Source organism: Channa argus, chromosome 24, assembly GCF_033026475.1.
Source record: "Channa argus isolate prfri chromosome 24, Channa argus male v1.0, whole genome shotgun sequence".
In the NCBI taxonomy this organism is placed as follows: Eukaryota; Metazoa; Chordata; class Actinopteri; order Anabantiformes; family Channidae; genus Channa; species Channa argus.
The window spans coordinates 8,084,235-8,111,933 of NC_090220.1; the positions used below are offsets into that span (position 1 = coordinate 8,084,235).

A 27,699-nucleotide genomic window follows, 5' to 3' on the forward strand; every position below is an offset into this window, starting at 1 on the left:
CCTCCCCCAAAAACCTCATGCTCCTCCTTCTCATCTCATGAATATTGGGGAATTAAGGCACAGAGGGAAGGAGGAGGCAGGCACAAAGAGAAAATGTGGATAGTGAGGGAAGAATGGGGGATGGAGGTAGGGAGGGGGGAGATGCTGACGTCAGAGGCCTGGCACTGCGCAGGCTCTGTGCAAGCTGGGCTGGCTGCCTATTGATTGGAAAACAACGGGCTGTGGGAGGACAGATAAGGGTGGCTGTGGGCTAACGGGTAAGGGAAGGGATAAAGACCAAAGCTCAGACCATCTTTACCTCCCTGACATTAAGTTTTGTTTCTACGCTCTTTTTCCCTCTGGAATGAATGTAAGTACCGCTGCTCATCGGTGGGTTTCACTACAAAGGAGGGCTTAGGAACAAATTCTCTTCATCTGAGAAGCTCCTGCCTACTCATCAAGCCATAACGGTAGCTCGACTACTTCAGGTAATCTGTCTCCTTCCTGCCTTTCATTTTTCCGTGCTCGCACTCAGGCCTGACCCCTCTGAGGTCCTCGCTGTGCACCATCCTCCCTCCATCTTTGCCTGGTTACCATGGTTTCCTCCATCTCTTCTACCTATGTCCTCACTGCTCCTCCCTCCACACACTCCTTTTTCCCCTTTCCTCTGATGAGCTGATGACATGAACTACCTTGATTTCCATGTTTGCCAGAGTCAAATGAATAATTATTTGAATGCAGTCCGTTTCATGTACTGTATATTATGTGAGAGAAAATCTGAATTTTTCTGACATGTGCTTTGAATATAAATGATTAAATACCTGCTGTGTGACACAGAGGCCATTATAAATTTTATTCAATATGAATTACATATCTAAAATACACAACAGACACATGTATTGATTTATTACTTGAGGAAAAATGGGACAGGCACAATAAAAAAAAGTGCTTTAAACATGTCCAATGGGTTATTTATTCAATTATTATTTAATCTTTTAAAAAGGGGGTGAAAGATTTGGCTCCATTGTACTGGATTATTTATGATGAGCTCTTATGATTGGGTAATTTTTACTCCTGCATCCTTGTAGTGCACGGAGAAGCACCTGAGCCCACCATTCTCTGCAAAGGTCTGACACACACATACACACACACACACACACACACACACACACACACACACACACACACTCAACAAATTCAAATCCCTGCTGTCAGCTCTAATGTGGATGCTGTAAATTTAATCTCTCACTTAAAAACCAAATATTGCAGGATTTTCTACATCCATTCTGCTAAAATGACAGAGCAGTAACTAGACAAACTACAGTGTTACTGGAACATGTTATTTGGACAGGGAATAAGTGGATTTTCACTAAATGTTTCAAGCAGCGGTGCACCACCTGCTGCAAAGAGTCCCTTTAGCAAGGTTTCTTACGTTCATGTTCCTTATTCAAGTCGACCTAACAACCTGAGCCAGATGTACTGATGGTCACAAGCTGTCAGTCACTGTCACACCAAGAAGGCAGCCGGTGTGGGGGTAGTTTATTTCTGTGGCTGCAGAAATCTGCAAAGGTGTGAATGTTAAGCTAACAATATAGCTTCAAACCTAAGAAAGACAAACACACCACCAGAGAGACCTACAGAGAGGAAAGAGAGAGACCGAGGGAGCCAGGATGAGATTGTGAAAAACAATATCCGGCTGTAGATGCAGCTGCACTTTGCTGAGCAGTGCAATGAGGAAGAAGAGGCTTGCACAAGCTTGTTTTGCAAATGGAGTCTTCTGTGCTCACCCACTTATGCCAGGCCACCATCCAGCAAAGCAGAAAGGATGAAATTTAGGCCTGACTACAATTATTGCACTGCGTCAGAGAGCCTGACCGAGGCACAACTTCTTCAAAAGCTCTGACTGCAGCACTGAGTTCACACACAAGAATGACCGATGCTTCTTTTTCTGTAGGACTACACCCTTTACTTACTGATTCATGAAATTAGATTTCAGTTTTCAACCACTAATGGTCAGTTTTGTTTGCCTTTTTCCTCAATTACTAACAGTAGGCACAAATCCCATGTTTTCTGGCTGCTTCTGAACACATAATGTACAATAATCTTTGAGATATAAGGATCTTCCAGTGAACAGTTTTTGTTGTTACCTTTAAATCTTTGATATAAATCAATGAATTGAGGAACTAAGATGACAAGGAGAAGGATTAGCCTTTGGTTAGGGTATAATAATAGATATACCACTTTACAAACCAGGAAGGCTTTGATTGACATTCCCAAACCATGATGCCAATATCTTAATGTGGTTTACAAGACCAGGAGTAGATCACCTTATGAACATCTCGCAGGAAGTAGAAAGTCTCTCCTTATTTCAAACGGTCCCGAGTCTTACCTGCAACATTATATTTTAAATCCTTCCGGAACATGTTATGATTGGATAATTATTTAATGGCTACCATGGGACAAAGTGTGCATGTAGCAAACTTAAAAACAATAAAAACCATATGTAAATAAAATAAAGAAATAACAAGGAAATAGAACTGTCTAAGTTGGGACCTGCTCTAATGAAAAATGCATACTATAATTAGTTGGAAGGATTTTTAAAAAGACATATCTAAATGAGAAAAAATGCTTCAGAAACCTCACAATTTATGACATTTAGTGGTAAAATGTATTAGCATGCTAAAGAAACTTATGGTCAGCACTATTAAATAGCCTAACTTAATACATTTGTAGAGTAGTTTGATGAATTGTCCTATTGTTTCATGTCCCAGAATCTTAGAGACCTCATCAATTAAATCCCAGTAGAGATACTTAATTAACTGAGGTTTACCAGTAAAGCCAACTGGTTAGGTTTCTCCTGGGACCTGGTCCCCTTCTGGCACATCTACCTCCATCCCCTCCTGTCTAGACAACATGGTGCCATTCCACATGAGGTGAGTCAGGCATGATTTAGAAGATGCCTAATAAATCCTTCTGGGCCACTGGTAAATCTAACAGATGGGGACTGAGAGACTTACGTTTTGATTGATTACTCCCCTCTTTTAAACACATTTCCAGCAGAAAAGGTTTTATCTAACTGGGGTAGGTTTCCAAACCTTAAACTATCTGTTGTTTTTCCGATTTAGCAAACCTAATGCACCAGCATTCTGTTTGCCGTCCTTAGACATTAACCTGGCAGGGGACACCATGGAAGCCCCTCTCGTGTGTTTGGATGAGGAGTTTGAGGATCTCCGGCCCTGTCGGTATGATGAGCTGGACCATCCCTCACTGAATAACTCCTCTTACTCCACCACCACCAACACCACCGTCACTCTGGCCACTATCACCCGTGAGGACTTCTCTGAGCTGGAGAACTTCTCTGAGATGCTCAGCTTCAAGTCGATGGAGGACCTGGTCAATGATTTTGACGAGAAGCTCAATGTCTGCTTTCACAATTATAACACCAAGACGGAGGGCCTGGCCCCCATACGCAATCAGTCACACAACCAGGAGGATGAGGAGCAGCTGCAAGATGAAGAGTGAGTGATCACTTTTGTTAAAGACAAATTTATTTGCTTACTTAACCTGGGTTTTCAATCATCCTGTGTTCTCAAAGCTGCATTGTGCTTCCGAATGTGTGCTGGATGTGATGAGTTTTCTAAGAAGCAGGTTTTGTATTTTTATAAGCAAATATTTATAACATATATATATATATATATAAATATCTATATATCTGTATATAGTTTTCTGGCAATTAGCATTTATTTAGTGTTATACATGCTACGATGGTAACCAAAAGCCAAATTTTGAAAAATGCCTTTTGAAGGTAAAAATAAAATATAGTATTTTCTGCATTCACAACTTTATTTAAAGCAAATACAGCAAATCATCAATAACAAAATTACTGAAAGTACTGTTACTGGTCTTATCTGACTTCATTTTATCAAATGTGTCAACCAGCACTGTGTGTAAGATGCAGTCAGACCCTCCTCTTTCACAGTAAAGTTCACCAAATGGCAGAAACAGACCAAAGATTAGCCATGAGACAACATGGCGCATACTTTTACTGCCAAAGGCAGCGTGGAAGCCGTTGCACAGTTGACATTCACTTTATCAAAAGAAAACTGTGGCTACAGTCAGCTGTAGCAGCATCTACTACTGCTGTAAATGCACAGTGACAGTTCATCTGAATTACTGAATTAAGATAATGGCAGAGATGCTGTATAGGATGCAAACATATTTTACAATTCCCTTTTATGTTGTGTTTATTTGTGTCAAAACTGTAATACAGGTACACAGCAGATAGGAAACCAAGTGAAAGTACACCATCATATAATATCTATCAAACAAATTGTCTTTAGGACACAGGTTGTTGTTTTGTGAATGGATCATTTCACTTGTGTTCAGGTCGGTGTTGTGTCTATGGGCAGAGACAAGGAAACCAACATCTAAAAGCATAATAAATGTTTTTCTCGTAACAGGCCAGTTCAATACCTTTTAAACATTTACATTTAGCGTCTGATGGTAAATTTGTTTTGGGGCACTGGCTCACTTGTCTAAAGCCTGTCAGGTCAGCCGTGAAAGGGAGAAAACTCTTCGTTAAGGATGGTCAGATGCTATCACAGATGGACAGCAGAGGCAGGCAGAGAGGAGCGAAGTGGCTTTACTTGACAAAGCTTACACCCAGACACATATGGAGACAGGTAGGCCGATGAGAACATGAGCCAAAGTAACACAACCATAAGGAGCTGACAGTCTGAAAACATTGGAATTAATATCCCACTATTTAAGGTCAGGGACCAAATGAGGGAGATGGAAAACAGGTGTGTTTGTAGGTAGGCGCAGGCAGGTCCAGTGATTTGGAATGGAGAACAGGTGAGCAGGCTTTTGGAAAAGGAGGAAAGTTATAGAAGTATGGAGTAAAAAAAACTAATTATCAAATAAAGACATGAAAAATCATTTAAAATGTCAAAAAAAGTGCTTAACGTTTATTTACAATATTTGGACACTGGAAGCTGCAGAGTTAGGCATAACTTGAAATTCATAACTTGAGATCATTTCAGTTCCTGTAAATCGTAATATTACTTAGGTTCCCTGTATTTTGTGTGTGACTATGAAAGATGCCATCTTTTTTTAGGATTTATCCTTAATGATAAATGAGAGTAATAAAAAGTGGTAAAAATTGACACGGTGAAATGCCACAACATTCCTCTAATCACACACTAGCACGTCCATTGTCCTGCCATTTTTGCCATAAAGAATACACACCCAAGGCCCAAAGAGTGGCTCAGGGTGATGCACACACACACACACACACAGCCAAAATATTTCCATACACAGACCAACAAGCAGTCAGTCAATCAGCAGCCCCCTGCCCATCTCCCACAGTGCGACTGCATGCTGCATTATTCAGTGTGCAGTGTTGTACGCCTCGGCTGGCTTTGGCTCTGCTGATCTGTCTCTGTCTCTGACATTCCACCAGCTGACTGCCAGCTCCTCCTCCTGTAGTCAGCAGCCTCTGAGGTGGAAACAGAAACGTCCTCACACTGTGTGGACATGAATCAGGCTAAAAATAACCTGACCTACACGTACTGTACACGTGTAATAGGAGACATTTTGGGAAGGAATTGGATAATTTTCCCAATCAATATCAAATGATTTGATCTTTGTGCTTTTAGGTTTTGACTGATTTCAGATGAGCTGAAACAGTTAACAGATTTCTTCCTCTCAGAGCCACTTTGACACAGAATACAAACAGCTGTTGAGACAAACTAACTCATGGTGACAACCACGAGGACCTTGTGTTAATTTACGGAACAGGAAGAAATATCCACTCTGATTTAAAAGAGCACAGACCCCCAGAATTCTCTGTAAATCCGCTGTTTAGTTGAAAACAGTCTGTGGCACATTTTGGACTAATCCCTTTGGCTGCCTGATTAGAAATGCAGATATGAGCGAGCCCAACAAGCAGATGAAGAACCAAAATATTACACAGAATGATTTCTCCTTTGTTGGCTGGGGGCCAAGCAACACAGCAGGACAGCTAACAGGACAGCTTTGTAACATGTAGTTCCTGTTCCTAGCAGCCAGAAAGCCAAACACATACACAGGCAATATGTACTGTCTTTGTGTTGTTCTGGTTTGTGCTTCAACCTTTTTTTTTTATTAAGTGTAGGCTCAATGGAAGGCCTGCTCTCTTTTCCACAAACAGTTTCTAATTCCCAGTTACACGTTTACACCTGAAACTTGCTCAGCACAACCACAGTCTGACCTGCTGTCACTGAGCAGTTTGGGCATCACAGTGCTGTGGATGAGCAAAGTGTTGCTTTTTCAGTTGTCCCACCCAGATTTGATCTGGCCTGTCCAGAGATTGAACTGCCACCTTGTGGTCACTAGTTTAATTTAGTTTCTCTTCATTTTAGGCCATTAAGTAGAAGCTTCGAATTTTGAATTAGTTCTTCATACTGTGTACAGCCAGCCACCAGTTAACTTAACATAAAGACATGGGCTTTTGTGCTGGACGGTTTCCTTTCTTTTCACAGCAACCTATATTACAGTAATCTCTGAATTAAAAGCAGGTAATGCATTTGAAAGATTTAACCTTACAACAGCACTCTGCTGTTTTTTTCCCTGCCAATATGGGGCAGATCACACCTTTATCACTGTTATTAGTGAATGGAGTCCAGAGACTTCTCATTATGCTCAGCAAACAATGGCAAGAAAGAAAGTCAGCTCCTTCTGCTTCCGTGCCTGGACAGCATCCTATAGGATAATGACACTGTTCCCCAGCTGAAGCTCGGTAGAAGTTAGGTGATGCAGCAGGACCCTTAAGATGAAAGTAAATTCCCTCGGGAATCCATGCAGTCATGGCTGATGAGGTAAGCTGAGAGCTGAATGGTGTCCACTGTGTGTCCGGGCGTAGGCAGTGCCACTCAGGGAGCAGGACAACAGGCCAACAGCCAACCCCTCTATTTGAAGCAAGGAAAAAACAAAAAAGCTCTGAGACAGAGAAGACTCCAGTTTTAGTTATTCCTCCTCAGACAGACACTTGCTCCGGGTTGCAGTCAGAGACCACTGGCACAATGCTGTGAGAAGCTTTATCTAATTCTCTGCTAAGGACACATTTTAACGAGTAGTGAGCAGTGCTTTTTTTTTGTTGTGCATTGTTCCTCTGCAGCCTCCAGCTTTGCACATTGACCACCATGACTGACTTGTCACATTGAAATATTGACTGAGCTGCAGGCTGCTGAAGACAGAGCTGAGTTGACCGCCTTTCTGACCTGTGAGATAAAACAACACCCCAAACTGTAGTCTAATGCTATTATGTAACTGTCTTACTACATCATGTGCAGATACAGCAGCTTAAAATAGCAGGCAGCCTTCAGAGCTAAGACCAGGAATCGTGTTTGGATGCTTCTTTTAATATTTGTTGTGGTACTTTAAAACACCTTGCTTATGTATGTATGTATGTGTGTGTGTTATTTTACAGTGTGTGGGACGCGTTAACTGACAACTACATCTCCACCTGGGACGGTGCTGACTCAGAGGGATTTAACGGCAATCTGTCTAACCAGGAGGTAAATGTTGTCTACATCTTTCTATGAGATCTGAGAAATCTTACAGGGCTGTAAGATTTATGGTAAATTGTCTGTTAACACATTTTAAAATGTATTAGAAGACATTCTGCACTTTAGAGTCTGATTATAGTAAAACTACCACCAGGTCTGACCAAGAAAAAAAGCTCACAGTCACAGAAAACTCTTTTTACACTTTCACATGTTCCACTGTTATTTAAAAGACTAGAAATGCTTGAGTACATGATGCTAATGTTGGTTTTACTAGTTTTAAGGACAACAAATGATCTAGCAGTTAGAATTTGTTTTATAAAAAGGACCATGTGTTATTGTTTAATTTTTCATTCGGAGGCGGGAAACTGAATACCAGCTGCAATTGTTCTGAGGTTGAAGCTCATGATAGACATGATTGACAAACCTTGACTGGTCTGACATTTAGCCAAGGTCTCCGTCTTCCTCTCCTTTAATTAGCTGTGACACTCAACTGGAGAACAACCACTTAGCAGTTGAGACCAGGGGTCCTCAAGGAACCATGCCCTGCTTGTTTTCCAGCTACCCCCGCATGACCCACTGCTGATTGACTGAACAGATGACGTGGGTAATTAGCAGTGGGTAGGGCAGGGATAGTTTCAAAACAAGTATGGCAGGGATCCTTGTGGAGCAGGATTGTGAACCCCTGGTCTAGACCATGTTGGGGCTGATCAAGGCCAGAGTAAATATTTTAATGGTTGTTGTTGTTCAGCTAGATCCCACCTTCAGCCCAGTTGTTGGAATTCTTTTAAAGTAAAAAGTAAATCTTTTACATTCTTTATGTGGATGTTATATGGTATCTTCACATGAAAGTCTGAAAGGCAGTTCCTGTGGTGCTGGCTGGTGAGACATGTGGGACTGTACTGTTGCTTCTTCCTCATGTTTTGTCTCACAATCTACAGATCCACGAAAAAGAGGAGGAAGAAATGAATGAGAAGAATGACAATGCCAACTGCCCAAAAGAAGAACCGATCTTCACAGCTGATCAGGTGTGTGTGTGTGTTTGTGTTTGGTCAGGTTAGAGTCAGTTTACAGAAATCTAATATAGATCAATATAAAGTTATCACAATTGATAACAATAAATGTGTGTGTTTGAGATGAAACAGTACAGTGTTGCTTTTATTACCCATAATGTTCCCTAACCTTAATAAAGTAGGCCTTTAATTTTCACCCAAATCTTATTATTTAGTTCAATTCAACTCAACGCCAATTCACAACAAAGTCATCCAAAGGCACTTTACATATAAAGTCAAGACTATAAAGATCTGTAGAGAAAACCCAACAATTCCACCTTGAGCAAGCCCTATGCAGCAGTGGGGAGGAAAAAGTCCCTTTAACGGAAGAAACCTCCAGCAGAAACAAACTCAGGGTGGGAGGCCATCTGCCTTGACTGGTTGAGGTGGGTGGAAAGTGGACAGAGAAAAGAAAAGACTAACAAGGAGCAACAACAAAACATCGGGCAGGTTGGTAGGACCAGTAGCTGCACACTGAAAAACACACAGCTCCAGCTGGGGACACATGCAGAAAGGGACAGAGAGAGGGAGACAGAGAAAAACAACTACGGGAGAAAAAACCCACAAAGGTAATGTTTTACAGTGGTGACATGTAAATGCATGGAAAGAAGAAAGAGGGGAAGGGAGGAGCTCATTGTATTTGTGGGGGTCCCACTCAGCAGTGTCAGCCCATAGCAGCATAACTATGAACTAGTTCAGAGGGACTGAACAGTTCTAACGATAATTTATTACTTTGTTACTTATGCTGCTATAGGCTTAGACTGCTGGGGGACCCTCCCCCCGATGCACTGAGCTGCTTTTGTTTCTCTCTCCTCTCACCCCACAATTGTCACCACTGTATGACACTATTCAAGGTGAAACATCTTTAAGCAATTGGGTTGGGACAGGATCTAAGAGACAGTTAGCTCAGCGATGTCTATGGGTAAAAATCAGTCTAAGAGGTATTGGGGTCTTGCTGATGATTCTAGAGCTGTCGTACACGAAGATCTATGAAGTGGTTGCGTGACTTGTAACAGATTTGGAGGGCACTGTCAAATGAAGCTGTCTTGCTGATAGAGGCTTCTGATCCGAAAGCACTTGATAATGTTGTTCTAGGACATGGATCAATAATTTCATTTGAGAACTGGTTTCTATTATCACCAGAATAATTGATCCATGTCATGTTTGGCAGTTTGGAGAGTCGGGCTGCTCTCACATCATGCTTGTATAGGAGTTAAGACAGATGCCTGCAAAAATCCAACTCAAGTTGGCCTCCATTACTGTAATGTATAAACATCAATAATCAATTTTAATATAATATGTGCACTTATATAGGAGGTGTTGTCTCCTGATCCCTTTTCTCTCAATCCAATTTTCTCCTTCAGTAACTCAGCATCCACATAAAATGTTATTACATCATTCAGTGATGTAATATGTATTGTTACAGGTACAAAAGGTCATTATAATGCAACATTATTTGCACCAGTTTCGTTTAGTTTTAGCCCAAAAATGCAGAGTTGCCACAATAACAAGACACAGTGTTTAGAGGAAGAATTTGTGGTGGGTTCAAACACAAAAACAACATTGATTAAAGTAACAGCATTGACTAACAAAATCACACATGGCACAAACTGGTATCTTTTGTCTCAAAGTCTTCCCACTCATCCACTCTGACCTTCCTCCTACATGTGCAAAAGTTTGCATCCCCTTACTTTGAAAAGGCAAAAAGGAATAAAACAAAGACACTTTTCAACAAAATCAATCATTTCTGGTCAAATGAATTAATTTCTTGTGAAAGAACATTTGTACTAACTAATGTGCATTAAATATAAAAAAATAATAAATAAAATGTTTGTTTTAGTATTTTTGCAATTTCAAAATAAAGAGATGCAAATTGCACCAACTGTAATTACTATGTCAATAGACGCTTGGTGAATGGCAGGATGACTCTTGAATGGACTGAACTTCCTCTCTCTCTTACAAGGTTATCGAGGAGTTAGTTGAGATGATGGAGAACTCTCCAGATCCTGGCGAAACGGAGGAGGAGGATGAAGAAGAGATCAGCCACTGCTCCTCTAGGACTAGCCCCTCTCTGCTGGAGGAGATCAGGCAGCTGTCACAGGCCTCCAACAACAACTGCTCTTATGAAGGTAAACATGGAAATAATCCACTTCACTCTTTGTCATGCAAATCTCGGTTTGTGAACCTGTTAGACCTTTTCAAATGAAACCTTTGCTACAGGCTGGATATTTAAAAATGTCAATCCCATTTACAGAAAACCCAACATAAACACGAGTTATGATGAGTGAGCCAAGTGATCATAATTACATTATCATTTTCAGGAAAAATGTTTTAGTATTAAATTCTTCATATGTTGTGCAGGTCTGAGCCTGATGCCCAACTCAGCATTGGCTGACCTGCTGCACCGGGTGGAGGCTGCCATCCGCAAGTACTCGGAGGAGCTGGTCAACCAGCTGGCTCGGCGTGAGGAACTCGAGTTTGAGAAAGAGGTGAAGAACACATTCATCATGGCCCTGATAGAGGTGCAGAACAGGCAGAAGGAGCAACGAGAGAGCAGCAAACGCCGACGCCGGGACAAGGCCCTGAGCCTGCAGGGAGGAAGGACACCCTCTGTAAACACTAGCTACACGGAAAAGACGGGGGGCATGCCTGTCAAGGTGAGGGGGAGTGAGGGCCTTCTATGTTTTATATCAGAGGGGGGAACAGAGTACATATGCTCAACAACTGTAGTTAATTACAATTTTGAAGTACTTTACTGGCATATTTCCATTTAGTCATTTTTTTATTACACTACAATCAGACCAAAATACAGAATTGTTCTTCTACAGTTTAAATTTCTACTTACTTTTGAAATGCAAATTCTCAATAAAAATATTATCACCTCATAAATTATGATCTATCATCATGGTTTATTAACATGTAAGTACATAAAGTAGTTAAAATACGCTCCATCTGTACCACTTGTGATGATTTTGCTCCATGACTTTTAAAGTAGTTCCTTAAAAAAAATTTTTTTACAACCTTTTAAAAGTCCACAAAATGGCAGACCTTTGTTATCAAAAGAATCTGAATTAATACTCTTAAAATACATTGTTTTCTTAGTATAGTACTAAACCTACTTTGTACTTCCACTTGAAGGATTGAAAGTTTTACATTACTTGTGCCGAAGTACAGTTTTGGCAAATACTTGCCCGTTTACTTTCTACCACCTCAGCCTTACACACCTAATGAATGACACCATGAGCATGTGCACATATCTTTTTATGGTTCTGCGAACTTCAGATTTCCTTCACTAGTGTCACTACACCAGATTTAATTATGCCATAATGTAGGTGGATCAACCACAACATTAAAACCACCAGGTGGTATTAATGTTATGGCCAATCAGTGGATATTTCCATCTCTATTAGGTTTTGTCATGATGCTGCTTCTATGCATAATGCTTTCAGTGTAAATTAGACCACAGTGAAGCCACAGCTCTTCCTCTTTCCTCTCTCTTACTGTTAGCATAATGGATCTCTGGTCCATTAGCCTCTTAAGCACTTTCCAGGAAAGATCCTAAAGTGGAGTCGACCCACTGTCCTTATCAGGAACAGTCAGGTCCAGAAGCAACCTAATGTAAATCACACACTATACTTGGTGACAACTGGTTGATTTAATGCAATATGTTGAATGCAAATTCAGTGGATCCTGGAACTTATTCATCCGATGATCAGTAATGTGTAATAATAAGTGCATATACTTTGTGTGTGTGTGTGTGTGTGTGTGTGTGGGTGTGTTGTAACCTGTAGCGTTTCAGCATGGAGGGACTGTCCAACATCCTGCAAACAGGCATCAGACAGACATTTGGAAGCACAGGGAATGACAAACAGGTAAGTACAGTGGACTCCAAATGATCTGGGTAATGAGTTTTCATGGAGCCTAATAAGACTAAGTTGCATGATGTGCTCAGCTCTTCCGTCTCCTCTCTCTTCTGAAATCTGCTTATTTGTCTAAAAGGAGTCTTCAGCACTTTGCTGCTTACTGCACTTTGTGAAAAATGGATCACAATCACAAAAATAAGTCACCAGAAATACTGACACTACGCACTGCACAGCAATAACTACAAACAGTATCCACTAGGTATTAAAAACAATATCCACTAGTTATTGTCCCTTAATAACTTACTATACACGCTTCATTTGTTCATACAGCACAGTATCATGTAGACATACGAAAAAAGTTCCATTATAGCGAAGTTGTTACTTATGGTTCATATTGTATATGTTACATCCATTGCTTAACATACTCTGGCTGCACTGGCTGTATTTACCCCACTACCTTAGTCATAAGCACAGAGATGAGATGCCCACTTTGTGTAATTTGATCTCTGCTTAGAGTGTATTCAGTGTGCTATGGTGCACTGCACTAGATGTGACAGTTATACTTATAGATGAATTCAGCAGTTTACAGTAGTGCTTTACTCCATTGTTTGCAGGTGTTACAGGATGAATCAGGTTCATTAATTTGTCTCTGTTTTATTATTAAAGACTTCCCAAAACTTTGGGAATAACAGTAGGTTTCCATACATTCTTTTAAATTTGCTTGCTGTGACCTTTGTGTTTATGATTGATGAGAGAAACCTTTAACTTTCTATTCAGTGATAAAAATGTAATTGTTTGCAATGTACAGACAATACATTGACTGTTAAAGGAACCGTTTGACATTCTGGGAAATATGCTTTCAGACAAGAGTTGGATGAGAAAATCAATAAGACTGGAATGTCTGTGTGCTGCATATACAGTTACAAGTTCCAGAACACAGCTGATTAGTCTGGAAATAAAAAGGAAACTGCTACGCTGGTTCAGTCAAAAGGAGAGACGTCCATGTACACACACACCTCTACAGCTGAATTGTTCAATCCTTCTGTTTTTAGTATCTCAACACGGTTATTCCATATGAGAAGAACACCCCTCCTTCTGTTGATGATCTGCAAATGATCACAAAAAGTAAGTGTCCAATTGGGAACATTAAGTATCAAGGGCAAACAGTAACGGCTGGACAGAAAATGACACATTTTATGCCTCTTCCACTTAGTTCTTTATGCCATGAAAGAGGACAGTGAGAAGGTGCCCACACTGCTAGCTGACTATATATTGAAAGGTAAGTACAACTACATGAGGTTTTTTTACTTCTGCCAAGTGACCGGTGAAGAAAAAGGCAGACTGCCACTACTAATGTTACTCTCCACTGTCTGTCCTCTCTAGTTTTGTGTCCTACTTAAGCACCTGCAGGCCAGGGGCCACAGCAGGATGGTGAGTTCTCCACCCGAGGGCCTTTCCCACCCTCCTCAGCTCTGGCCCAAACTGCATGTCCCCCACCCCCAACCCCAGTCTTTTACCATTATCAGCCATGGATCCTCACCATCGACATCAATGTATTCACCTCGACTATGACTACTGCCTTCTGCTGAGCTCACCTTCTCCCTTCCTGCACATTAAGCTCAGGCCAGACCAAGTTGGCCACCCTCTAAATACTTCAAACAAATGGGACAGCTAATGGCATTTTTAAGGAGTTCACCAATGGAGCATGACATGCTGTTAATCACCCAACACCATTTTGTACATGAGTACAATGTTATCATTGCTTACTGTACTATCATAGTAATGTTCTCATTTCTCTTTGATTCCTCTAACAGAACCTTGGTTTTTCCATGTTTTGATTCCTATTCATGACCTTATCTCTTAACCACAGTTTGTTTTCTCTGTTGACTTGTAAGGACTACACTGTAAAACAGATTAAATGCCACACTGCATCCACCAGTGATCTTCTCCCTGTACTGTATCACAAATGAAAGTTCCGTTGAATACAAAAGCCATGCACCTTTTCCTGCCAACTTAGTACTGTAGCTCTACAGGAATGAAAAGAAACTATTACGGGTGCAGTGCATTACAGAAACCTATTCTGTTTTGTTTGTTTCTTTGGTTTGTTACTCTTTAAATCTTCAAATCCAGTGCTCTTCTGACTTTTTTGTAATTTCATTTGTATTGAAATATTTGACAACAACTATGTTGCCGATTTTCTAATGTATTCACTGTGCGGTTCATCCTTTTCAGTCTGTGCAGGTGTATTACTGATATTTCCGTGGATAGATTGTCCCCTGATGAAACAAGCTTGTTTCAAAAACGATGTGCATATTTGCATATTAGCATATTTATGAGTTTCTTTGGTCCATATAGGCGAATGTTACATTGCTAATCACTAATTCTAATAAACATTCTACCCAAACGGAGTGTGTTCATCTGTCCTTACCTTTTAAGATGAGCAAGTTTAATGATTATTGGGGGGGGGGGGTTACTGTGCCGCAGGCAGTAGAGTGGTCATCCACCAATCCCCCAGTTGCTTCAATCCCTGGCTCCTCTAGTTACATGTCAAAATGTCCTTGAGCAAGACACTAAAGCCCAACTTAGTTGCTCCTGGTGAGTGTTGGCCAGCTCCCCCATTAGTGTGTGATTGTGTAATTATGTGAAGCAGTGTAAAGCACTTTGAGTGTCAACAGGTCGAAATTTATCTAAAAATATGGCTGAGTTTATTATACAACCGTCCTAGAGGATTACTATCCAGAATTGAGTTACTTTGGAACTCCATACAAATATTATAATTAGTGTTGCTTAAACATCACAAAAAGGAAACACATCTTTGGCTGGAGGACCACTTTGACCTCAGTCTTCATAAAATTCAGTTTCTCCTATCGGTAATGGCAAATGTAGGAAAGAAGAAAGGCCAAAGTAAGTGTTTTTGTTTGTTACCATAGTGCAACTCTGCTGCCCTCTGCTGGTTATGATACATTTTACCAGAGCTGATCTTCAGAGTTAAACTCAGTCAAACAGTAAATAGAAATAGTAATAGTTTTTGCAATTGATCAGAACACCTACTTTTGGATATAAATGGCAATTTAGTGGTAATTGCAGCTTCTTGCTACTAAAGGTTGCAATCGGTATCAGGGTAGGAACTACAACATTCAGCTTCTGAGTCTGTAAATCAATGTTTTCCTTTGATTATGTCATATGATGATGAGTTTTTCACTTTCCATAGGTTTCCATAGGCTTTCCATAGGTAGCTTGAAAGTCTAAGAATTTGTAATTACAATTTGTGTGAAAATATGCTAAAATCTGTGATTTATAACACGTTTTAATGCCAAACCCCTACTATTAATCAGCTAAGTAAAATTAAATCAATAACAATGTTGGATGATTTGAAATGATTAAACGTACTCCCCTAACTTTAATTTTATTTTCCACTTATTCTGCCCTCAGTATGGCCACACAGACGCAGATAGAGAACCAATCATTTGTATTTTAATTGAAAATATCATACAAAGCATTTTTCATGGACATAAATATGGAGGATACAAGTGCACACAGCACGTCAATGTCCACGGATTTGGCCGACTGTATAAATAAGCACATTTGGCCACCAGTTCGTCCACAGTTGTTTTACATTTCACCATGGTCCATCTAACATTTACTATTTATAAATTCTGCTTATGTGCTCTTATACACTACTGTATAAAAATAAAGGCTTGTCTTGAGTACATTTTAAATGTTTATCATGTACACTTCCACAAGTTAACAGTGATTTTATTAACTTCAGCTTTACAGACTCTTTAGTCAATCTTCATCAACACGTTCAGCTCCCCACATTCAGTGTTTCCTTTTTGCTTTAATGTATTGAAGTCATAACATACTAATACAAAGCCACCATTTACTTGTGTTTTACTTGCCACTATCCCGACAAGCTTGAGTCAAACAGTCACAACTTTCTGAATTGGTCTGTAAATGAAAATGCAGTTCAAATGTTTTCTTTTGACATATGTTTCATATGAGTCAGTGGTTGTTGTGACTAAATGTTAACATTTTTATGCAGACTTAAAAAAACTAAAAAGGAAAAAAGCAAACTTATGCTCCAGTGTAAAGACAATGCAGCAGAACAGATGAGGATGTAATCGCTAACATTATATATATATTTTCTTCATTCTAAAAACAAATCACATTTAAATTATTTGAATAGGCGATTGTGTGAAAATGAAACTAACAAACAGAAATAAAGTTGTAAAATGAAAATGAAATCCAATATCACAATTCATGTTGCTTTCTGGAACCATTCATTGTAGATGTGTCAATTCTGTAGTCATTCAAAAACATTCTAAGTCGACAATAAAGATCGTAAAGCTACAATATGTACTCCCCCCCCCCAAAGTTGTAGCTTTACCAACTAATCTGACATTGTCCATTAAAGGCCACGGCAAATGGCAAATAGATGTTTCCTATAGATAATATAGAGGTCTGTATGTGCATGTGAATGGCATTAAGCTTCCCTCTGTCTTCCATATATTCTAGGTGGAAAAAGGAATTAAAGACTTTTTCTTCCTAAAACCAGCATGAATCAAAAAACTTTCGCTCATATTTGTCATTATTAAAACTCTTTCATATTGGTTGTTTTAGACAAAAAAATCCAATTCAATACTACTTTATTTATTCCAGTAAAATGACGTTAAGAATTCCCCCCTACTTTTTGGAGGGAACTTCCTCATCTTCTTCCCTAACAATATATTAGGAAATGTCTGTCACATCTTATAGAATGGTTTGTCTAAAAACCTGAAACCTGTGGGTTACGGCAGTAAATCATGTCATGTTGATTATCTATTAAAACAAACTGCAACACACAGTATAACGACCATTACTACAATACAGTGACTCATACTGTATATTTTTGGTTCAGTATCCAGTGTTACAGGCAAACATCAACTGTGTCACATGTTTTGTACAGGCTCCAGCCAACACTAAGCTACGCTAGGTGTTACACACTTCACAGGAAATAAATATCATATTTACAATTTCAATGCTGCAGGCAACATTAAATTACAACTCAAGCAAGCACTAGCAAACTCATCATTCTGCAGCTCTGAATAGTGTTCAATATTATAAGAAGCTTTTTTTAATATGTGTTTAAAGGATTAGAGCATTTTATAAAATGAATGAGGATAATGTTCTCTTTTTTCCATACCGCTGCAGATCTTTACATACTGTACTACACTCAACTCTGAACAGCACCTCACTGAGCAGTCATGATAGAATGGGTTTAAACCTAAAATATTTTGGAATGATAAACACACCTTCCACGGCTTCCTCTAACATACACATGATCATATTCATCTGCGAGGCCTGCATACATTTCAAAGCCTCCTTGCTGTTCATTCACTATGCTTGTGGCCAAAAGAAAATTACATTTTTCGAAAGAAATTACAACAATTAAAAACTACATAAAAAAACAATAGAAATGTATTGATAATGTAGAAAAGAGGGTAGAGGACAAATGTATGAAAATCATATCTATACATAGTTTTTAATGTATACATTTCATACAGAATACAAAAGTTTTAAGTATACATGTACTCAAAGCAAGTAAAGAGTCTGTGAAAGTCCTGTGATAAAAGCTTCTTGGGGCAAAAACTACTGTAATCTACTGTAATTCTTTGCTAAATAGTGTTCCCTTTAAGAAAACCAGAATCTGACCCTTTTGGACAATGTGAGGGACAGCGGTTTTATATTAACAGCACTTTTTTTTTTACCAATGCTAGCTGCCGTTAAACAAGAGATCCGGCCTGGTTCTGTGCAGGCACCATTATGGGCACGCCACCCATGCGGGCAATGTTAGAGGGGGTTACACTGGAGGTGGGCAGTGGTGGAGGTGAGGGAGTGGCCTGGAGCTGCCGGTGAGGTTGACCGTAGGTCTGTGGTAGCGCCTGGGCCTGGGGTAGTTGGGTGTAGCGTTCCGGTCTGGGTAGAGTGCTCCCGTCGGTGCTGGGCTCGGTGGGGATGGGCTGTCCCCGCGGCAAGGTTGTGTTGTTATTGTAGCTGTAGTGGGTGGGGGTGGAGGCTCCCTGATGGCGGGATGGGCGATAGCTAGCCATGCTGCCTGTGGCAGTGATGATGGAGGCGGTGTCTGAGGGGGGGCGCTGGGGGTAGTGCTGAAGCTGGTGATGGTTGTTGTGGTGATGGGAGGGCTCTTTGTGGTGTGGGCTGGAGGCATTTGATGACAAGGTGCCATTCTTGGAGATGATATCAGAACCCATTCCACTCTTAGCCCAGGATACACGCTTTGGAGCCTGAGCATCCTCCCTGGAGATGGTTACCACACAGAGGTTTGATGCAAAGATACTATCTCCACCTATCTCTGCTACACAAATGTATCAATATCTGGATCTGGATTCTCGTTTATACCCATTAGTGTACAAGCATTGTTAGACTCACTTGAGGCCCAGATCACACAGTGCACTATTGAGCAGTCTAAGATGGCTTTTTGTAATTATTTTAAGTGACAGTGAAGGTTTTGTGTGCTGCTTATGCATTTGCCGAGTGCCTTGCATTGTACATCTCTACCTGTAATTAGTTTAACTCAGAGCAGAAAAGGACTTTAAGCAATTGGCATTATTTTTATTGTCCATTTAAAAGATTAGGAGGTGTTACTTGAGATTTCAGGTGAGTTATTTTCAAACTTTCTAACTGTACTCACCTACAGTTTATCATAAGTAAATGTTCACTTCCAACACCTTTTGCCTCACATAAGTGATGAGGGCAAACAGCTACTATTAATTATACATCAGACTGACTTTTGGCTTAATTTCCTCTTTTTGCTACTGCCTATAATTTATAGGTACAGGTTTAGCTGCTTAGAGAATATAGAAAATAATATGTAAAATCAATCTTAATTACTCAAATAATAAAGTGTGAATTGTACTTAAAGTCCATTTTCAGAAAGTGAGAGAAAAATTCCCAAACTGTTTTGACTACAGCTGTGTCATTTTAACAGAGCACTAGCTCCTGTATAGCTGCTGTAAGAAGCACCAGTTCTAAAGACCAATGATTGATTTGATCAGTCTTTATAAACTGAAAGTATATTCATATTTATATTTTTATATAAATATAAAAAAAAGTTTAAGTCACAAGAACTCACTTGATTTCATTGGCCATGTCGTCCTCACTGTCTTGCCTCTTCTTCATTAGGAAAACAAGGCAGATGAAGAGCAGGAAGATGAAGCCGACCACAGAGCCCACTGTGGCACCAACAATCATGCCCACGTTGGTGGCTAGAATCAGAACAGACACACACATAGATCACCTGTCACCACAACACACCATTGTGGTCCACGTCATTTTCTAATGTCATGTGGTCCGTACCAGTGATGATGTCCAGGTTGATGAAACAGCTCTCGGAGCCGGCTGTGTTACTGGCTGTGCACACGTATTTCCCCGACATGTTACTGCTCAGGTTGTTCAGATTCAGAGTGCCAGTTTTCTCATCTAAAACAACAATGAACATGAAGGGATTTGGCCCAAAAATCTATGCTTACTTACAAAAACACGTATAACAGCTGCGACACACTAAGATAATGTCAAAGAACTAGCAGCAACTAAGACCTTTTGTCTGGGCCAAAAAGCACCACATGAACACACCACAACACATCAGCAGATTGACATGTAGCATGCATGTCCAGGCTCTGGGCTGCCTATACAAAGCAAACCAAAGAGTGTAGCTTCCCATTTTTCACACACTCTCACTCACCACAGACACATTCTATCTACTGCTAACTGATGATTACACATTGTAGCTGTTTTGTTAGTACTGGTCTCTCTCTTAGGTACAATGTACTGTATGTACATCCAATATGGCAGACATGGCTCTGTCATGTGATCTAATGACACCATGTAAAAAAACGTCAATACGAAGCTGTGTCCAAAAACTGAGCTATGCTTGAAAATATACTTCTTTACAGATAAATAAACTAAGGCTTCCCCAGAATCCTGAACATCTCCTATAAGAGCTCCACCCTCATCCCTAAGAAAAGTCTCCTTGTTACTGTTTATCTTCATTTTAACCTCCATAAAGCTTATGTCTAGGCTACTCACTGAGCATGGGTGAAAAGAAGACTGCAGAGGTAGGACTGGTTTTTTTCCACTTGTACAGGGGAACAGGCTTCCCAGAGTTGGATGTGCAGCTCAGAGTCACATTTCCTTTTAGCACAGGCTTCCCTGATAGAGAGCACTTAGGAACAGAAGGAGGAACTGAGAAGACAAGAGAGGATTACAACATTCATTTTGTTAGTTTACAGCGTTACTTCACATCTTTTATATAGTTAAACAGATTCTATATCGCACCCTTCACATCCAGAGTGAGCTCATTTGTCAATTCAGGTTTCCCACTTATGAGGACCTGGCAGGCGTAGCGTCCCGAGTCCGACTCCTGTGTGTTGTTGATGTACAGGGACACGTCGGTCGATGGCATGGTGGTGGTGAAACCGACTCGGCCCTTAAGATGGGAGCCCCCGACTTGTATAGAGCCTGTGTAGGAGATGATCTGGACAGGAGAGCAGTTTCACATGTAAAGAAACAGGAACTAAAAAGCACACTTAGTAAAACTAATTTGGACAAGTAGTTGTCTGAGATTCAAGTCGGTATGATAGTGTTTGGAAGTTTTTTGGGGTAAAAAAAAATCAGAGGGACTTTCTAACAAGTTCTAATGTCACATAAACCAACCTGAGGTTTTTAAAAAAATGTATTTGGTTAGATTTTGGTACAAAATCATGGGACATATTGTGATGTTGGATCAGAAGACAGAAACTGTCAAAGGATCTAAATAAAAGTAGACTAATGAGATTTTATTCCTTTGTCGGATCATATACAAACTCATATACTATAATACTATAAGATTCCTATAGAGCTTCATTGTTGTCCAACAACTATAGAAACACATCAGTTATGTTATCATGCTGGGTTGAATACCAATGCTGTAGTTTTAACTTTATCAGTAATTTTCACAGTAAAGTGTTCCAACAAGTGAAGTTCTATTCTTCATGTGGTTATAAAAGACCTGGAAAATGAAGAGACGCAGACAGAGAATAAACAATGGAAATAACTTCCCAATAAATAATGAGGTAAGAACATCTATAAAAGTTTTTAATAGGCAGTGTGGTCTATACGTGCATCCCCATGTAGATTAATCCAAACTCAAAAGACTCCCTGGTAAATGCACCATTTCTGTCTTTTGAGTCATTTTTGACACAAACAGTATGTTTATGCCTCTGCTGTGACAATAACAATGGGTGGAAGCAGCATGTTTTTGGCTTGTGTCCACCTCATTCTCTTGAACACAATATCTAAATAACACCTGGAGAGAATATCTTCAAAATCTGCACCAACGTCCACTTGGACTGAAGGAGGAACTGATTAGAATTTGTTAGTCATAGGTCACTGTGACCTTAGTCCCTCCCCTTTTTAGGGGAATCTCTCAGTAATACAAATGCATTTGGCATAAATGTTGACATTCATTTGGACTCTTGGATAAACAGTTTAGAATGTTTGAAACCACATTATGACTGTAGGGTGGAGACACTTATTCTGCTTAAACATACTGTATTTATAGTTATCCGTAAGAATTGCAAAAGATTACTAGCAACCTCATTGCAAAAGCAAGAAGCCCTTGAATCACAGAGGGAGATAAGGGTGGATTCATTTACCTATAACAATAGGGCTAATCAGGGCTTACATAGTTTCTATGTATGGAATTAAAATCTATTTATTGATGATGGTTTTTTGTATTTCTCTAAATAGAATGTGATTTTAGGTTTGTTTCTAATATTTTATCCCAAAACAAAGGTTTACTACATACACAAGAAATAAGTAAAGAAATTGTATTTAAAGATCCCCTTTCACAATTCATATTTAACAATAATTATTATTGCTCCAAATTGACAGGAAGTAGTTTTACCCCTATTGACACATTCTGGTTATGCAAAAATTGAGAGTGAAAATGATGTCTGTATATATCTTAATGTGTCTGGAGGCATTATTCAGCCAGAAGTAGAGAGATATTTTGATATACGGAAGTCAGTGGTAAGTTTAATGGCATTTATTACATGTACTACTCAAACTAGACCCAGAAGAAGCAGGTTCAATATCCCTGAAGGGATATTGTCATTTAATCTGCTGTTTTGTAGGTTGTAAAACAAAAGTCCAAAAGTAATGATTAAAATTGTGAACAAATAAACCACCATCTAAACAGTTTTTGTGGGTAGTTATGGTCCTCAAATGCATTTTTTTTTAACTCTACATGAATGTAATAACTAGATTGTAACTATATTTCAGTTGTAGAGCTATGGAAATCACTGAATTTATAAAGCTACCATCGTCCCGCAGCTACTGATCAACAAGTTATCAGCACTTGAACTCCAACCATTATCTATCAGCAAAATGAATCTGGATTTTTTGACTGATAGACTACAGACTGTTGGAACACCACATTTCTGTTCGACATGCTACGCTGACGCAACAACACCTTGAGCATCATTAAGAAAAACCACCAGCGCTTGTTCTTTCTTGAGGAAACTCATGGAAGTAGGACTGAGCTTTGATATCCTCAGCTCTTCCTACATGTCTTACACGCTGTGGAGAGCGTGCTGACCACCTCAGCCACTGTGTGACATGCCAGCTGCACAGCAGCAGAGAGGAAGACTGGAGGCTCATGAACAGTTCCACCCATTAAGATGGTCTCACTCTTTGACCTCAAATTGGACTGCTGTACTTTTGACTATATGCTGCTATCTGCTATTGTGTCATTTCTTAGATATTTATATAATAAATTATTATTTATTAACACACTACTTCTTTTAACAGAGTTGCTTGTTTTAATGTAGTTATATTTTATATTGTAGTTTTACTTATTGATTGAGACTGAGTCCAGAGTTCAGCATTTCATTCTGTCATGTTATTTCTTGGCATGTTTTAATTAGAATAAAACAAAGCTAATCTAACCTTAATGTTGTCCAAGCCCCCCAAAGAACTTAAGAAAGCTCCAATTTCTCCAGATCTGTCTGAATACTATTGAACATATGAGTTAACCATTTGTTTCAGTAAGGGGATGCAACCGCAAGGGGAAACAAGCGAATGTCTTCTTGTGCAAGTGCCAAGTCTGGATAAATGCAGAGGGTTTCACACCAAAAATGACTCCCATACCGGAATCGGTCGATGACCGGGTTAACAACGACCGCCACGGGTGCTGTTGACCTAGGGGGGACCAGTGGAAATTGGAGTACTGTTGGTCGAAGAAGGAGAGACTGAATGTTGGGACTATGACAGGCAAGGCTAGAGAGTTGAATGACATGATGCAGAGAAGGAAGGTGGACATACTGTGTGTCCAGGAGACCAGGTGGAAAGGTAGCAAGGCTAGAAGCTTAGGAGCAGGGTTCAAGTTGTTCTACCATGGGTCAGATAGGAAGAGAAATGGAGTAGGAGTTATCCTGAAAGAGGAGTTTGTGAGGAATGTTCTAGAGGTGAAAAGAGTATCAGACAGGTTGATGACTCTGAAGCTGGAAACTGAAGTTGTGATTTTCAATGTTGTTAGTGGTTATTCTCCACAGGTAGGACGTGAGTTAGAAGAGAAGGAGAAATTCTGGAGTGAGTTAGATGAAGTAATGCAGAGCATCCCCAGAGGTGAGAGAGTGGTGATTGGTGCAGATTTTAATTCACATGTTTATGAATGTAACAGAGGTGATGAGAATGTGATGGGCAGATTTGGTCTTCAGGACAGGAACACAGAAGGACAGATGGTGGTAGACTTTACAAAGAGGATGGAAATGGCTGTAGTGAACACTTTCTTCCAGAAGAGGCAGGAACATAGGGTGACATATAAGAGCAGAGGTAGAAGCACTCAGGTGGACTACATCTTGTGCAGACGTTGTAATCCGAAAGAGATCAGTGACTGTAAAGTATTGGTAGGAGAGAGTGCAGCCAGACAACACGGGATGGTGGTGTGTAAAATGACTCTGGTGGTGAGGAAGATGATGAGGACAAAGGCAGAGAAGAGGACAAAGAGGTGGAAGTTGAAAAAGGAATAATGTTGTGTAGTTTTCAGGGAGGAGCTGAGACAGACTCTGGGTGGTCAGGAAGTGCTCCCAGATGACTGGACCACTACAGCTAATGTGATCAGAGAGGTTAGCTAGGAAGAAGTGGGACACTGAGAGGATGGAAATGTATTGACAGGTGCCAGGAGTGTGATGGGAAGATGGAAGGAGAACTTTGAAGAGCTGATGAATGAGGAAAATGAAGGGAAAAGGGAACGAAGAGTAGAAGAGGTGACTGGTGTGGAGCAGGAAGTAGCGAAGGTTAGTAAGAGTGAAGTGAGGAGGACGTTGAAGAGGATGAAGAGTGGAAAGGCAGTTGGTCCTGATGACATACCTGTGGAGGTATGGAAAGGTCTAGGAGGCAGTAGAGTTTCTGACTAGTTTGTTTAACAAGATCTTGGAGAGTGAGAGGATGCTCAAGGACTGGAGGATAAGTTAGATGTGTTGGAGATAAAGTCAGAGAGGCCAGATTGAGGTGGTTTGGACATGTTCAGAGGAGACAGAAAGAAGGAAGATGACACGGAAAGACTAAAAATAATCACACTAAAATGCTTGATTGATTAGTTTTACATTGCATCTTCTCCTTTGTGTAAATCCATTTCAAAAATATCCTTCACTGAAAAGTCTCAGTTGCACAATTTTGCACATGACACATTGCATGTTAACTAACTTCAACAGATGAATGTGAAAACAGCTTCTAGTGCATATTCGTTTACACTGATCTCCCTACAGAGAGTGGGGCAGAGCTTTGAGGTACTATGATCCGTCCTAGATGTTCATCTCTTTGGCTTCAAATGAAAGTAAAACAGAGTGGGACACTACAGTGCTGTCCAAGTGTGCAAAAGAAAAGGCCTCACTGTGTCTCTCTTTTTTGTCTGGTTTGTCTTTGATTTTGGTCCTCTTCTGCGTCAGCCATCTGTCCCAGGCTGATATACTGAGATGAGCCCCGGTAATTTCACACAACACACAAACAACAGAGGGCTGACGAGTGGGCTGTCCAGCTGGGCTTATTATGGAAAAGTTCTAATTTATGTAATAATTATTAAAAAAATCATCTTAATTGGACAAACACCTATGTCAACCTTCATATCCTTATACAAAAAGTAGGCAGTTCCTGCAGCTCAAGTATTCACCCATCCACTCGACTATTTCTTTCCTGCTTTTGTCTTGGATTAATTTCTAGGGGTTTACAAAGGAAGAGCTTTACTAGATTAAAAGTATAACAACGACTGTAGTCCCAGATGTTATAGCCACAGCTGCCACAGATAACTGCTGTTACTCCTGGGCCATAGATATTATTACATTTTGACGCAGACTAATGTATATTAAACTTTGCACCCCTCCCTTTCTTACCAGCTTGGTGTTGCTGGAGACGTAGTTCCAAAGAACAGTGTTTCCCTCTATGTTACTGCCTGGATCCTGGTACAAGGCTGTCAGCACCACATTCTGACCTTTGATCACTTCCATATTGGTTTGAGGCATCTGGAGCTGGGCCACTATGCCTGGATAGACAAAGATGGAGACGAGAACCAAAACAAAGTGAGTGTCCTGCAAACATGACCAAGTTTTGACCGATAACAACTGTAAGCTTTGATGATATATAAGAAAATTCAGTTCTTTACCACTGCTGTTTCTAACAACCATTTGGGGCTCAAATGCATAATGAATGTAGAAATACAATGACTTAGAGAAAGGTGGTGGTGATATTAAGTGCAGTAATTATCTGGTTTAGACACATGACCTTCAATCTAAAAAACATACATGTTCACAGCATTTAGTTTTTCCATCCACCTGCTACACAAACACATTAGGACTGAGTTGCACAGATTTCTCATACGTTTAAATAAATACCTACTAAAAGTGATGTAAGTTTCATCCTGTCACTGGTACTTTTTGCTAAATCATATGGGAATTAATTGAACTCAGCTTATTACTCCCAAATAAAAGTTCTGAATCTCTGATAACATTTTGCCTATTAATGCTTGTTTTTTTAAAAAAATCTTAATTCAAGGTTCAGCTTTTAAGTCCAACTGTGGATGTAGTGATGCAAAAAAAATGAAGATGGGGTTGATTTGTCTGGAGCAACCTGAAATTAACTACTGAGAGGGACCACTGGCAGAGTTAAGTGTAGTGTATTTTTACCACCAGAGAGGGGCAACAGAGAACCAAACCATATCTGTCTGCTGCTCACAGGAACAAATATGAATTGTCTATGCTTCATATAATTAATTATTATAAAGGTGATATCCACTTTAAACTGGTTTGACCTACTGTACAAACCTGACAGGGACAGTGTGGAGCAAAGTACTTACTTATGTTTATTCTGATTGGCAGTGTATGAATTATGTTGATAGTCAACATGACGTTTACTCATGTTCATCCCAAGCAGGCACAAGACACAGAGAGAATATAAAAATGAAATACTGTACAGTATTTGGTGACATGCATTCACAGTGAGTGGCTGGTTTTTCTTAACATTCTACTGTATATTTAAACCCTTTTTTTCCCCAACCCCTCGCCCCTCATTTATCCTCTAGTCTTCTTTTTCCCTTTCATCTCTAACCTTTTCACCTTCCCTCTAGACAGGATCTCTCTCTGTCTGACTGTTGTTTCCCCTCAGATGAAGCCGTTTTTAACCACACTGAAAGGAAAGGCCTACCTGAGTAATGTTTGACCGGTGTCACATAGCTGCCAGTTTAAAGTACAGTATGCAGTTATTTGAGTTTGCATTCATCAGAAACGCATGCAGTGTAGCAATGTGGCAGCTGTATGCAACATACATTACTGTTTGCAGAAAGTTGTGTGCCAACCAGCATGAGCACTAATGAAAATACTAGTGCGAACTGATGGACATCAAGCTAATGACAACGGATAGTCAAAAACATAAAATAAAAATAATAGATTGGCATTTTCCACACACTATTCTTCACACACACACACACACACCTACACACACACACACACACACACACACACACACAGACACACACACACACACACACACACACAGACACACAGCATCACTGTTCGGGATCAACTGTGTAGAACAGTTCTCAGCAGGAAGTGATGTAATTAAATGTTTAATTAAGTGCAAAGTTCAATCCTGAAGTGTCTTCCGAACAAAGCAAATGTTCTATCCAGAGTCACTCAACCTCTTTACTACCTCTGCACCAGTTCAACACTATAA

The 27,699-nt window shown here is 40.0% G+C and overlaps 2 protein-coding genes across 3 annotated transcripts in view; one reads left to right on the plus strand and one right to left on the minus strand.

The window, feature by feature from the left end:
* The first annotated feature begins 182 nt into the window (after positions 1–182).
* On the plus strand, positions 183–14,842 carry fez1 (fasciculation and elongation protein zeta 1 (zygin I)). Of its 2 annotated transcripts, XM_067494354.1 has the most exons (11): positions 183–467; positions 1,068–1,106; positions 3,143–3,497; positions 7,448–7,535; positions 8,465–8,551; positions 10,539–10,704; positions 10,937–11,232; positions 12,367–12,447; positions 13,491–13,563; positions 13,652–13,717; positions 13,822–14,842. In XM_067494354.1, exons 3-11 carry the CDS (start codon positions 3,166–3,168, stop codon positions 13,836–13,838), a joined length of 1,206 nt encoding a protein of 401 aa, XP_067350455.1. In that variant the 5' UTR covers positions 183–467; positions 1,068–1,106; positions 3,143–3,165; the 3' UTR covers positions 13,839–14,842. The 2 variants fall into 2 exon arrangements, with proteins under 2 accessions (XP_067350455.1, XP_067350454.1); XM_067494353.1 differs by lacking the exon at positions 1,068–1,106 and having other exon boundaries at positions 185–467.
* Positions 14,546–27,699, minus strand: part of esama (endothelial cell adhesion molecule a) — a 60,816-nt gene continuing 47,662 nt past the window's right edge. Inside the window, exons 3-8 of the mRNA XM_067494352.1 lie at positions 25,866–26,014; positions 20,773–20,971; positions 20,524–20,679; positions 19,795–19,917; positions 19,571–19,703; positions 14,546–18,735 (exon numbers count right to left, since the gene is read on the minus strand). Of these exons, the coding sequence (XP_067350453.1) occupies positions 18,201–18,735; positions 19,571–19,703; positions 19,795–19,917; positions 20,524–20,679; positions 20,773–20,971; positions 25,866–26,014 (1,295 nt within the window). The 3' untranslated portion in view covers positions 14,546–18,200. The remainder of the gene's footprint in view (positions 18,736–19,570; positions 19,704–19,794; positions 19,918–20,523; positions 20,680–20,772; positions 20,972–25,865; positions 26,015–27,699) is intronic.